At 46.3% G+C, this 12,593-nt stretch overlaps 1 protein-coding gene across 1 annotated transcript in view; it reads right to left on the reverse strand.

The window, feature by feature from the left end:
• CNGB1 (cyclic nucleotide gated channel subunit beta 1) overlaps window positions 1-12,593 on the reverse strand; it is a 958,531-nt gene that overhangs the window by 833,389 nt on the left and 112,549 nt on the right. Inside the window, exons 8-9 of the mRNA XM_085637063.1 lie at window positions 7,000-7,127; window positions 379-529 (exon numbers count right to left, since the gene is read on the reverse strand). Coding sequence (XP_085493189.1) covers window positions 379-529; window positions 7,000-7,127 — 279 coding nt within the window. The remainder of the gene's footprint in view (window positions 1-378; window positions 530-6,999; window positions 7,128-12,593) is intronic.

Below are 12,593 nucleotides of genomic sequence, written 5' to 3' on the forward strand. Positions count from 1 at the left end.
CCTCTGTTTACCCGGGTTGGTTTACTCCCTCGACACGAGGGGCACATGCTACTGCTCTAAAATTCCTTTGCCTTGTGTGTTTGTTGTTTTTCGTTTCTTAAAAATATGAAACCTTTGTTTGTTCATGGACTGCGACTGCGGCAGACGGCAAGGATTTACTCTCCAGTGACCCCTTTTTAGGGCTTCATCGACGTGAATGTTCAGCTGTACCTAGGGTCACACTGCATTTTAGCGGCCGGCCTATTGGTTGTAGGCCCATACTTGTATTTCTCTGAAATTGTAATAAAGGTTTTTCAAAAAAAAAAAAAAAAAAAAAAAGAAGTACTACAGTGTGACTGAACAGCCTTGTCGAGTGCATGTATACAGTCTCTTCCGTACCCTTTATCGATGGCAGTATCTAGCGTAGAGGAGGACTCCATAGCTGCAGTGGACAGAAGCTGGACTGAAGCCACCGGTGGTGCTGGGGCTGGAGCAGGAGGTGGTACAGGAGAAGGGTCTGGCAATGGAGGTGCTTCGACAACCTTTGTTTCTAATAACAAAAAAAATAAGATTACATTTTAAGTAGGAATACAGATAGTAAATTCACATGCCAGTCAAACCTTAGTGGGATTCCTGTGCCTTCCCATTTGCACAATCTGACTATTGTCCTCTTCAATGTCCTCAACTTCTGTATTATTGCTCTCTCTCCATGGACCTCTTGCATATACTTCGTTCTTTACCTCTTCCCAGGTTTGTTCCAGCATCATCTCCACGTCTCTCACAAGCTCCTTCCCAATTCCCCCACTCTTTTTTATATGCTCCACTTTGTTTTTGCATATTATCACATGTTGTTTTGTCCACTCATCTGTCCTCTGCTTCTTTCTCTCAAGACGCCACACTCACTGCTCCTCCCTCTGTCTCCTGCCAAACCCAATCTCCGTCCCTGTATTTCCTTAAGATCATCCCATGCTCTCCAATGGTTCAGTCAGTGCAGAGATTATTGAAATGCATGTACTTGCCAAGGATAGAGCCTCTACCTTCTCCAACTCAGATGCCAACCTTCAACCGTCCTTGCCTAACCATTTTCACCTCACGCAATGACACCGGTGCTCTGCCTCCTTCCTCCACTGCGCCCACCCACTCTGTGTAAAGGTAGAAACCCAATTCCAGTTTGAAAATTGGCGTTTCCTTGTACTTGTTTTTGCTGTGTGCGGTGTCTCTGGTTGATTGCATGTTGTATATCGCTCCTCCTGAAGACTGGCGAAATACATGACTCTGGGTGCGATAATCTGCCTTTGTGTATTTGAGCGACAGAGGAAGTCGGTCTTCTATTCTAATATGTGCCAGATGAGAACAGTCTTTATACAGTATATTTATCAAGAGAATGTCTATTATGTCAGTCAGGCACCACCCACCAATGAGGGATCCCCACCTCCACATGGGTGCGAAGGTCACTCCTGACTTAAGGGACACCGGTCCAAGACTCGTATTCCAAAACAATTTTTTGGGGGGTGCACTCCCTAATGATCGTTATGCCAACAAAAATGCCCCCACATGGAGTTGAAAGATACCAATACACCGCATAAATGTAGAACATTTTCCCTGAAAATGTCTACAATGAATCTAGACTAATTCATCGAAGCGTTCAATTGTCATTCCGCACTACAGCTGTGGTGCACTTTGAAAGCAAGGTAGGACCAGAAAGCTCTTTTCAAGCAATCTAATCTAAAACACTAACATTGAACTTTGTAGTGTACAACAGTGGCCTGTGTCTCTTTACCCACAATACTCCGACTCAAACCGCGCTGTACGAGAGATCTGGAGATCCCCATGAAACACCAACCTGGAGTCGATGTAGCGCAATAAGTTTGCCTTCACCACCAAAAAATGAGATCCCATTAGCTGTGCCTACTCAAAGAAGTCCTCCTCTTACCATAACACATTACTGCATGCTACAGCCTGACCCTGCATGGAATACTGAAGGCCATTTTACACTGCACCCAGCAAAGGACAACAAAAACCTTCAAAGAATCCAAACCCATGCCTCTCAGCTCATTCTTGCGCATGCACTTTAACCACATCTTGTCTGCACTTAAGACTGCATTGTGGCTCCAGATTAACCAGAACTCATGATGCTTTTATTGTGCATGTCTTTACATTGCGTCACCTATAGGTATGCAGGCATGGCCTACATACCCTACTCACTAAGAATAAAGTCACAGTCAACCTCCCCCAACTCCCTAGCTAGACATCCAACCGGATGCATCAATTTTGCGGGAAACCCGTCGAACACCCAAGGATTGCAACTCTGGGAGTATGTTACCTCAGACGGGAGGCAAATTTGCTAAAGTTTCGATGTGAATTAAAAACCCAACTCTTATGTGGCACTCTAGGTTGTTAATTGCTTCATGTCTTTTTGGGCAGTTTCTATTTAATCCTATCTTCCATCGAATGGTCATGTTTTAAGATCATACTTGAATTCCCACCAGGAGTGGCTAAGGCAAAAGGACCTCAAATATACAGTCACCCTTATACAGAGGCCTTATCATCATCCTCATAGCACCGCAATATATTGGACTTCAAACAGATATCCTCATTGTGCACAGTTCCTGTATGTATTAGACTTGGTCTGAATAATTTGCCAGTACCTCCTCCAAGCTGTCTGAAGCGACAAAACAAAGCAAAATAAATACACGCATATTTGAAACTATGCCAAATTGCTTAGCCTCGTAAGTGGACTAGTTTCGTAAATCTAGCTTAAGGTGTCTATTCTCATTGGTATTATTGTCTCATGAAAACCACACGTTTCAATACTCTGCATTGTGTGATTAGCCAGGAACTGCAAAGGTCAAGAGACCTTCCACTACCTTCTGATTGGTTGATGTGCCAGGTCTGAGTGACAGCATAGCCAGGAACTGCAAAGGTCAAGAGACTTTCCACTACCTTCTGATTGGTTGATGTGCCAGGTCTGAGTGACAGCATAGCCAGGAACTGCAAAGGTCAAGAGACTTTCCACTGCCTTCTGATTGGTTGATGTGCCAGGTCTGAGTGACAGCATAGCCAGGAACTGCAAAGGTCAAGAGACTTTCCACTACCTTCTGATTGGTTGATGTGCCAGGTCTGAGTGACAGCATAGCCAGGAACTGCAAAGGTCAAGAGACCTTCCACTACCTTCTGATTGGTTGATGTGCAAGGTCTGAGTGACAGCAATGGCCCAGCTCTCCAAAGGAGGCTGAAGGCTTCATTGCATCTGGCAACCGTAGAAACACGTTGTTCTATGGCAGATGCTGCAGGCAGAGGCCATTCTGAAGATACACAGGCTGATCACTCGGAAACCTGCAGCTGGGAGGATGTTAGCTCATTGAATAGGTAGATTACTTTATTAATGCTAAATTTAATCACATACGATTAGGATCAACTACTTCATGGTGTGCTCTATGGTTTTCTTAACCCTACACTACAAGTTTTGATACATTTTACAGAAGCGACTGAAAATAAAACGCGTACTTGTCAAAAGTAGTAGTTTTCGGAGTTGTACACAAATCTTCCTCACATGACACCCAAAAATAGCTTTGCAAGGGTAAAAGAAGCTGAATATGAGAAAATGCTTTTCACACGGAAATAGCATATTTGCCTTTGGACCAACAAGAGACGGGCGACATTTCATTAACTTCACAGTACAGGACAAGTATTAATAAGAGAGGTCCTATTTGTTTTTAAAACCATAAATCCAAACTACAGACGTGCAAGATTTGCGAGAGTAAAATGTTTTCAGGGGCAGGTAAAAAAACTGTGAAAAAAGTGCCTTTTAAATCTATAAATTAATGCGACAATGTTTTTGCATTTACAGATTCGACAGATGCCAGGCGGTCGCGCGTTGCAGTGCAGAGCACGAAGTTGGCTTGTGAAGATGCACGCGCTGACGGGGTGGGGACGAAGACATGTTTGCTGACGTGGCCCAGTGTTTCCCAGTCTTGGGTGGGCGGGGGTCTCTTAAATGTTTAGTGTTAGACTTGGGGCGTCTCTAGTTGGCACAGGTATGCACTTGTGACAAATAGGGACCCTCGCCTCTAGTCAGGGTAAGGGGGTACACTCCTAAAATAACCCCTGCTCACCCCCTTGGTAGCTTGGCACGAGCAGACAGGCTTATCTCAGAGGCAGTGTGTAAAGCATTTGTGAACACATACAGTAACCAAGTGACAACAGTACAGATGGACACCACACAAGTTTTATATAAAAAAATAAGTATTCTTTATATAGATTTACCACAAGACCATTAAACGACAAAAATACACAATACTGTTACTTTAGATGGTAGAATTTTGCTTTGTTCTCTTACGTTCTTAGATGCGACACTTTAAATCAATGTACCTTTTAGATGCGACACGCAGGGCAACGAAAGTGTTGCAACGATGAAGTTTTTGGTGCAAAGAAACGTGAAGATCTTCCAGATGTGGCACGCTTCTCCGATGTTGCGAGAAGACTCGACTCGATGCTTCAGCTGCAGCAGCGACACCCTTTACGCGATGCGACGACAGCGGCCTTGGCAGCGACACTCTTCTCCGACGTTTGCGAGACGCTTCCGCTCGATGCGATGTTGCAGCGGCGACACCCCTTTACGCGATGCGACAACAGCAGCTCCGACGGCGGCATGCTTCTCCGTGGATGCGGGCGCTTTTCTTGATGCGGTGCAATGCGACAACTACGAAAGCTGCGATGGCGACACGCTTCTTCGGCGTTGCGAGACACTTCCTGGATGATGCGAGATGGTTCCGCTCGATGCGATGCTGCAGCGGCGACACACTTTACGAGATACGACGACAACAGCTCCGATGGCGGCACGCTTCTTCTTGAGTCGCGCTTCCTGCGCCTTGCGACACGCAGTCCCTCAGAAGGCCCAACAACAGCAGCAGGCGCTTCCAAAGAACTCTGGGGAGCTGGGGGGTGAAGTCTGTTGTTCCCGAGACTTCAGCAGGAGGCAAGCTCTTTTCCAAGCCCTTGGAGATCCTTCACAAGTTGAGCAAAAGTACACACAAAGTTCCTTTCTCCTCTCTTTGGCAGTAAGGCAACCACTGCAGGCCAATCCCCCAGTTTCAGGGATAGTTTCCTCCTCAGCTTCTTCTGGTTCCTCCCTCAGCAGAGGTTCTTCTTGTTTTCCCAAAGTGATCTAGATACTTGGGATCAGGGTCCCAATACTTATACCCCAAAATCCTTTGTCCTCTGAGGGCAGAGGGGCCTTTGCCTTGTTCAAACCGGTTCTGGTCAGTCCTGGAGAACTTTGTTTACCTGACTCCTTCTTTCCTTTTAGAGTGCAGGGCAGAGACATCAGACGCACCACAAGAGGTGGAGCCAGCATTGTGGAGGGAAGGCACAGCCCTATTCAGGTCCCAGGTGCTCCTCCCACCCCTCTAGATGCAGATCTCTCTATTCACCACTGGGACACCTCACCCTGTCTCCTGGAATTCCCCAGCCCTGTCACTCAAACTCCAGTCAGGGAATACACAGCCTAGCAAAGGCAGGTTTGAATGGTTAGACAAGAAAATGCCTACTTTCCAAAATTAGCATTTTCAAACACAGAATGATAACACCAACTTCACTAAAAGATGTATTTTATCATTCTGAGTTCAGGCATACTAAATTCGAATTTCTACCATGTTCCCTGAGTCAGTTAAGATTATAAGATGTAATAATCAAACTGCCCATTCTGGCCTATGGAGAACAGGTAGCCTTGCAATAGTGAAAAACGAAAAGGGCTGTAATTCACTATTAGAACATGGCACACACACCAGGGCATGTCCTACCTTATCCTTACAATGCACCCTGCCCTTGGGCCTACCATAGGGGTGTCTGATATGAAGAAAAAGGAAGGTTTAGGGACAGGCAAGTGGGTGCACTTGCCCAGTCAGCATGACAGTACCAGACTGCCTTCATTCTCTGCAATGGCAGACCTTAGACACATGTTTACAGGCTGCTTCTGTGGGTGGCACAACGAGTGCTGGAAGCCCACCAGCAGTATTTGGATTTACAAGCCCTGGGCACTCCTGGTGCACTGTACTAGGGTCTGACAAGTAAACCAAACCAACCAATCATGGAATCACTAATTCGTACAATAATTTACAATAGGGAGAGCATATGCACTTTAGCACTGATCAGCAGTGGTAAAGTGCCCAGAGTCATAACACTGCCAACAACAGGTCAGAAAAAATATAGGAGGATGGCAAAAAGTTCAGGGATGACCCTGCAAAAAGGGCCAAATCCAACATTTAGAATTCAAGTTTACACTAATGGAGCCGTTAACATTGTAAGGACAGTTGTCATAGCTTGCTGGGCCCACATCCTGTCACAAGCTGGTCCCTCATTCAGACACAGCTCACATTTTCACTCAGACCCCTGTTTTCCTTCGGACACATTCCACAGCCCCATGCATGAAGAGGGGCTCTCTCATGCAGCCATATGCCAGGCCCTCGCAAGAAATGACAGCCACACTCACCCTTGCTGTCAGGCACTGGTGTCTCATCTTTGAGGACTGCAGCGTAGCCGCAGCATCTGCGCCTATGGTAATAACACACAAGGTGGGCAAATAACCCCAGAGTCCACCCTTATGCACAACAACACTATATTCTCACATCCACACAACATTCATTTACTCTCTCTCTTATGACGCACACGCTCTCATGACATATGTAGTGGACCTCACTCGTTCACTCTTGACACACATGATCTCCGGCCATCCACACACAGCCTACCTCACTCAAGAACAATTGACATGCTCTCTCACACATGAAGAGGAGGTGATCTTACTAAGGCAAACACATAAACACATACACACGGACACACACACCAATTCGTATTCCACGTGGACACAGTACTATTGCCAGTCACACAATTATAACTACTGTGTCCTTTGAGGTTACACTCCTGTCGCATGTTAACAGGATGATGACGTGAGAGTCCCTTTTCCATAGTTGCAGACACCCTGACCACCCCATGCAAAGCCCCAGAGAGCCCGGTTTGAGTCACCTTTCTCCGTATGTGCAGGTTCTTCCTCTGGTGTCCCATGGGCACGGCCTTGCGTTGGGCTCCACGTTGGTTGGGGTACAACCTTTTCAAGGCCTTGCGCTATCCAGCTAAAGACACCCACCGCAGGGCTGCAAAAAGAACAGAGAAAGAATGAATGTGCTCCATAGAGCCCTTATTGAGTGTACTGTACCTGCCTGAAGGTCCTTTATGGGATTAGGTATCTCTTTTCACTGGAGGACAGAGCTTCAGCATGAGGTCTCCCACCACAACTGGTGCATTCCCTCCTTGAACTGTTATATTGATAAGTCACTGGGCTTTTTCAATGTAAATTTTCTGTATCTACCTCCAATGGGTTTTCACTGAGGCTGCCCCTCGGTTTCCTCCTCTACCTTGTTCAACTGTGTCCTGCTCCTTTGTCCACAGCCCTCTTCCTTCTGTACTTCGGGACAGCTGCCCACCCAGATGTGGGACGGGACCAGAAACATCCAACAAAATAGTGTAAACAATCAAACACATCGGACCTGTGACCTCGCCCAACTCCATATTAGCCCACCTGGACTATCCTCCTCAGCTCCGTCTCTGCGGCGTCAGAGCAGCGCCAGGATTGGTGGGAGCAGCCTCTATCAGCGCTAAAAGGAGCACTGGAGGCTTTTGCTTTCTGTAACCCAGCTGTCTTAGTTTGAAGTGCGCACCGGTGGCCCACCGTGGCAAGACGGCCGGCCAAAGAGACATGCGCACTTTAAACAACCGCAAAAGGCAGCCAAGTGCCATTCAGCAGCAGCATCACCCCTGTCCTGGCTCTTGTTCGGGACGGGGTGACGAAAAATGAAATTGTAATGTATTAACTTAATTACTATTTTATTTTTCAATATCTGGAGGGATTTCAGTGGGGCGATGCTTCTCCGCTATAACGGAGAAGCCGCCCCTGAAATTGTGACATATTCCGACTAGATGCCACCACAGAAATGGTGGCTTTCTGAGGTCAGATAGCCATCATGCCTGCAATCATATTCAAACTGAGTTTTTTTTATTTAATGCATCCTATTTTCTATAAAGGCAACAGGTCTCCATTTAAGATTTTTTTTAAGGATTGTTTAAGGCTTGGCAATGGTCCCTTTGACCACTGCTCACTCCAAAATAAACTTTTTTTTTTTACATCCACAACGCAGAAGGGGTCCCAAGGGCACCCCTTCTGCTTTGCGAATGGGTCACACCTCTTTTGAGGCGTTGGTGAAATATCACGGTTTGCAACCGAAATTGCAGTCACAAACCATTGATACACAGCACTGTGAAACACTGTTCGGAAGAGACGCTCTAAACACGTCCCTTCCGAACTGTAATGTGTTATGCATTTTTAAACCCATTTTGTGATTCAGTAATCGATTACCAAATCACAAAATGGGTTTAGCACATTCAAATAGTCATTTGCCAGCCACAAACACTAATTTTGTGACTTGACTATCCTCCTCAGTTCCGTCTCTTTCTCTTACGGAACCAGGTGTACCCAGTCAAGGCTGCCCCTTAGTCAGACTGGAAGAGGAGGCAGCCGTGGTCCGTGCAGGTAACATTGGTGGGGCTGTGGGGCCGGGTAAGGGGGGATTTCGAGGGACGATGTCAAGGGAAAGTTACTTATTTATTTAATTTTCCCTCTGCATCGTCCCTCGAAATCCCCCTTACCCGGCCCCACCGCCGTTACGTGCAGGGACCACGGCTGACGGAAGGGCTCCAGCATGGGTAGCAAAATCACCAACCAAAAAGGTTGGTGTTATTTACAACTCACAGACAATAGCTATTATGTCACATGCAAGCTATATTATAATCATGGACGTTTGTTCATTAAAATGTACAGGGTAGATGAGATACGGTTTATGCTCCATTCAACCACCAATAGCATCGCAGGGTCCTAACGTTAATTCACAAGATGCAATATATCAATGTGTAACCTGCAGGGTGCTCCTACCAATGTCAGTAAGACAGCTGAAGGGTTTATGCACCCGCTGCAGCAAACAGATCTTATGGGTTTTCTTTGCCTTCTAAAGAGATGTGTACAGTCCCCAGGTAGGATGTTACCATCACATTTAGATTGTTATTATTGTTTCCTATAAGATCTGCTGCACTTTGAAAGTCAGGCCTCAACCCCAGCAGGGCATACTGCAGGAGGGGCTTGTTTAAAGATGCTGCAGTGGCGGCTCCTCCATTGGGGTGTGGGGGCGTCGCCCCACTGCTTTCTCGCACTGCTTGAAGGCAGAAGTGCCTGGTTGTAGGCGGGCGTATGGGCGGTCCTGTTTGAGGGCAGGGGGGAGGGGCTTGCCCACTGTTGTGGGTACTGACTGTTTGGTCGGCCCCAGGGTAACCAAAGCAGTCATGCGCACTCAACATCTTCTCTATGTAGGCTGCATGCAGCCTACGTAGAGAAAATGGCCTCCCTACTGGCGCCCGGCTGGAGCGCTCTCTGCTGCGCCACACCAATCACAACGCTGCCATTGCAGCGTTGTGATTGGCTCAGGGGAGCAGGAGGAGGGAGGCTGCCTAAAACGTGCCAGGACTCGAGCAGCAGGATGTGAGGTGGCGGCACGTGATGCGGTCACAGAGGAAGGTAAGTTTTTAATTTGATATATACCGTGACCGTCCCACTTCGCCCCCTGCCCGCGCAATCCCACCCACCCGTTTTGCCGGCCGTGACTGGCATACCTGTTCATTCATATGTGAGTAGCGTGCCAAGAGTTTGGCTTCCGCCTTGTTATCCTTGGTGTGGTGTTTACATGGCACTAGAAGGACGCAGTGGCAGTCTAATGTAAATTATTATATGATTGTGCTCAGTGTTTTTGTTGTTAGTCATCCGTGGTCCCTGAGCTGCATATGAAAACAGCTCGTCAACTCGTTGGTTGTGACATCAGCCACGCTCCTCACAGGAAAAGAAGGTCTGGTTTAGAGGCAGACAAGTAATTTACCGTAAGGTTGGAGAACACATTATTTTAAAAAGAACATTTTTAAATGCTCTCTCATGCTGTAACCGCGTTTACACATTTTTTCTGTGAATATTGTGTTTACAACTTTAAGAGAGAGGTGTGTGGATAATTCTCCCATGCCGTTTGTAAAGTGCTGGGTGTATGCTCATGGCACCAGTGGTGTTCCTTTGCTTCCCACACACTCACAGCCGCTCTCACGGCAGAGGACTCCTCCTGAGCTCAGGACCGAGCAGTTGTGCATCCGGCCCAGAGGACCAGCACCATGGAAGCTGCTTGTTTCCTGGTCTTTGAGAAGCGGAGAAAGAGAGAGCATGTGCTAAGAACACACAGTTCGCACTGAGAAGCTCCCCAGCAAGCACTGCAGCCTGGATGGACCCTGCAGGCTTGAGGTAATGTGCCGGCACTTTTTAATTTTGAGAGGGAGGGTACCGGCACTTCTCAAGAGAGACGTAATACTTTAAAATGGAGAGTAGCGGCACTTCTCAGAAACAAGCAGGTCTCTGGTACAGAGTACCTGCACTTCTATTTTTCCATTTCAAGCACTGATGTGTCCTAAAAAGATGCGGTGTTACGGTGTGTTACATTTATTTCTTAAGCACACGTTTACCTTAGGGTGTCTTGGCGCCTGGTTGAACCAAGCCAGAACCACTTGTGCTCATCATGCGATCATACAGAGGCGCTATCTTTAAGGTCGGGCAGCCCTTTAATATCCTGATCACACACCTTGTGGTGTCTGGGGTGAGTGGGAATGTTTCCTTTAATACACCCCAGTCCAGAATGCTGTACCCAAAGCTACAGATACATTTACAACTACATATGGAAATGCTTTGATAGATATCATGTGCATTCACTTGAATTTGCTCTTAATTTATTAAAACAAATGTAGCAATCTATAAAATAGAAGCGCTTTCTTCACATAAAGCACCATATTGTGGAACAATTATAATATTTAGTTATATTGGTCTCTGTGTCATTTTAAAACAAAGGCTATGCATTTCGCGCCAAACTGATAAGGTCTGCAACTACAAGGGGCCGGTGCACGCAGTTTCTGCAGAGCTGTGTTTTGTGCCTAACAGGCAGGGTGTGGCTCTGTGCAGTGTAGACACCTGTGCTGTGCTCCACGGTTCTCCCCAGTACCCATTGTCTGGGTCATCAGACCTCAGAGTGGTTGACACCTTCCTGCTTTCTCAAATTTGCTTGAAAATGCACCATTTGCGCACTCTTTTTTTAAAGTTTTCTCGGGGAGAGAACCCCCCCGAACCGCCCGTAGGTGGTTCAGGCTCGTTCGCTGCGCTCGCTCACCGCAGTGCAGTACAACTGTTTTACGCCTCACCATTTTCAAATGTCACCATCTGCCACTGCTGCCGAGTGCTTGCACTAAGAGGCCTGTGGGTATTTTACCTGCTACCTTTTCCTTCCAAACCTCCACTTACCAAAGAGGGACAAGTTGTCCTCCAATGATACTCAGACTGAATTTTTAAGAATTACAAGGAAGTAAAATGATCGGAATTTGACAGATGTAAGTTTGAAAAACAGAACGATCTGTGGGAGCTGAAAAGTGAGAATAGATGAAGGAACGTTTGCAGTGTTCTAAATGCAAAAATGTAGTTAAAGGAGACCATAAACAACAACCCACCATGGGCATTCTTTTGAAATTCGTATGCAACCTGGGAAACATCCAATGTTATATATTTACTTAAATTTCCATGTGGAAAAATATACATAGAACAGGCTTCAAGGATCAAGCGAGTAAAGATGACCAAACATAACCCAGACATGACATTCAATCAAGTAGTATTTGTATAGCACGCTAATCACCCTGTGGGTGGGGGGGTTTCAGGGGCTTTGCTGCAGGTATCAGTTGAACAGCCAGGTCTTGAGTCCCTTCTTGAAGTGGTTCAGCGAGGGTGAAGTGCAGAGGTGGAGGAAGTTCCAACCTATGGCTGCTGGAGAAGGTTGGAGAAGTAATGTCCTAGGGCGCAGCAAGGGAGAGGTTTGCAGAGCTGATGTTTCAGGTGGGTTAGTGGCAGGTCAGGAGAGGATTCATGTATTCTGGTCCTTGGTTGTGGAGGGCTTTGTAGGCATGACATTAGAACAAAGATTATGAAATCAAGTGTAGCCAGACACTTTAATGAGATGAGACATGACACATGTCAAATGAAATTTCAGATATGTGAAGTGTTGTCAAAACTGAAAAGAGGAGACATGATGAAAAAGACTCTTAGAAAGAGAACTATGGTGGATTGAATTATGGATTATGCCTAGAGATCATTCTCGTTTGGATATCTATATTACTTACCACGAATGCAATTACATAACCATGTTTGTCTTAGGAGAGTCGAGTATAGTTTCGAACTGCAAAGGACATAAAGGAAAGTCCTAGGTAACATAACCATGAGATGGATGGTTCGAGATTTTTTATTAACAGGAAGGTTTTTGGGGTATAAGCAAAGGCAAACCCAAACATTCTTAATTCGGTTTCCGAAGTCTGTCTTTACATCCTTAATGATTACAATGAAGGGTGCCATATCCCGCCTTTTATAATCACATTAACTAGTCTGTCCAAGGTGGATGAAGCCATAAACCTTAGAGAACAACAATAGACATGAAAGAAGGAGGGGGGCA

This window comes from Triturus cristatus, chromosome 12 (assembly GCF_964204655.1).
Source record: "Triturus cristatus chromosome 12, aTriCri1.1, whole genome shotgun sequence".
NCBI classification, from domain to species: domain Eukaryota; kingdom Metazoa; phylum Chordata; class Amphibia; order Caudata; family Salamandridae; genus Triturus; species Triturus cristatus.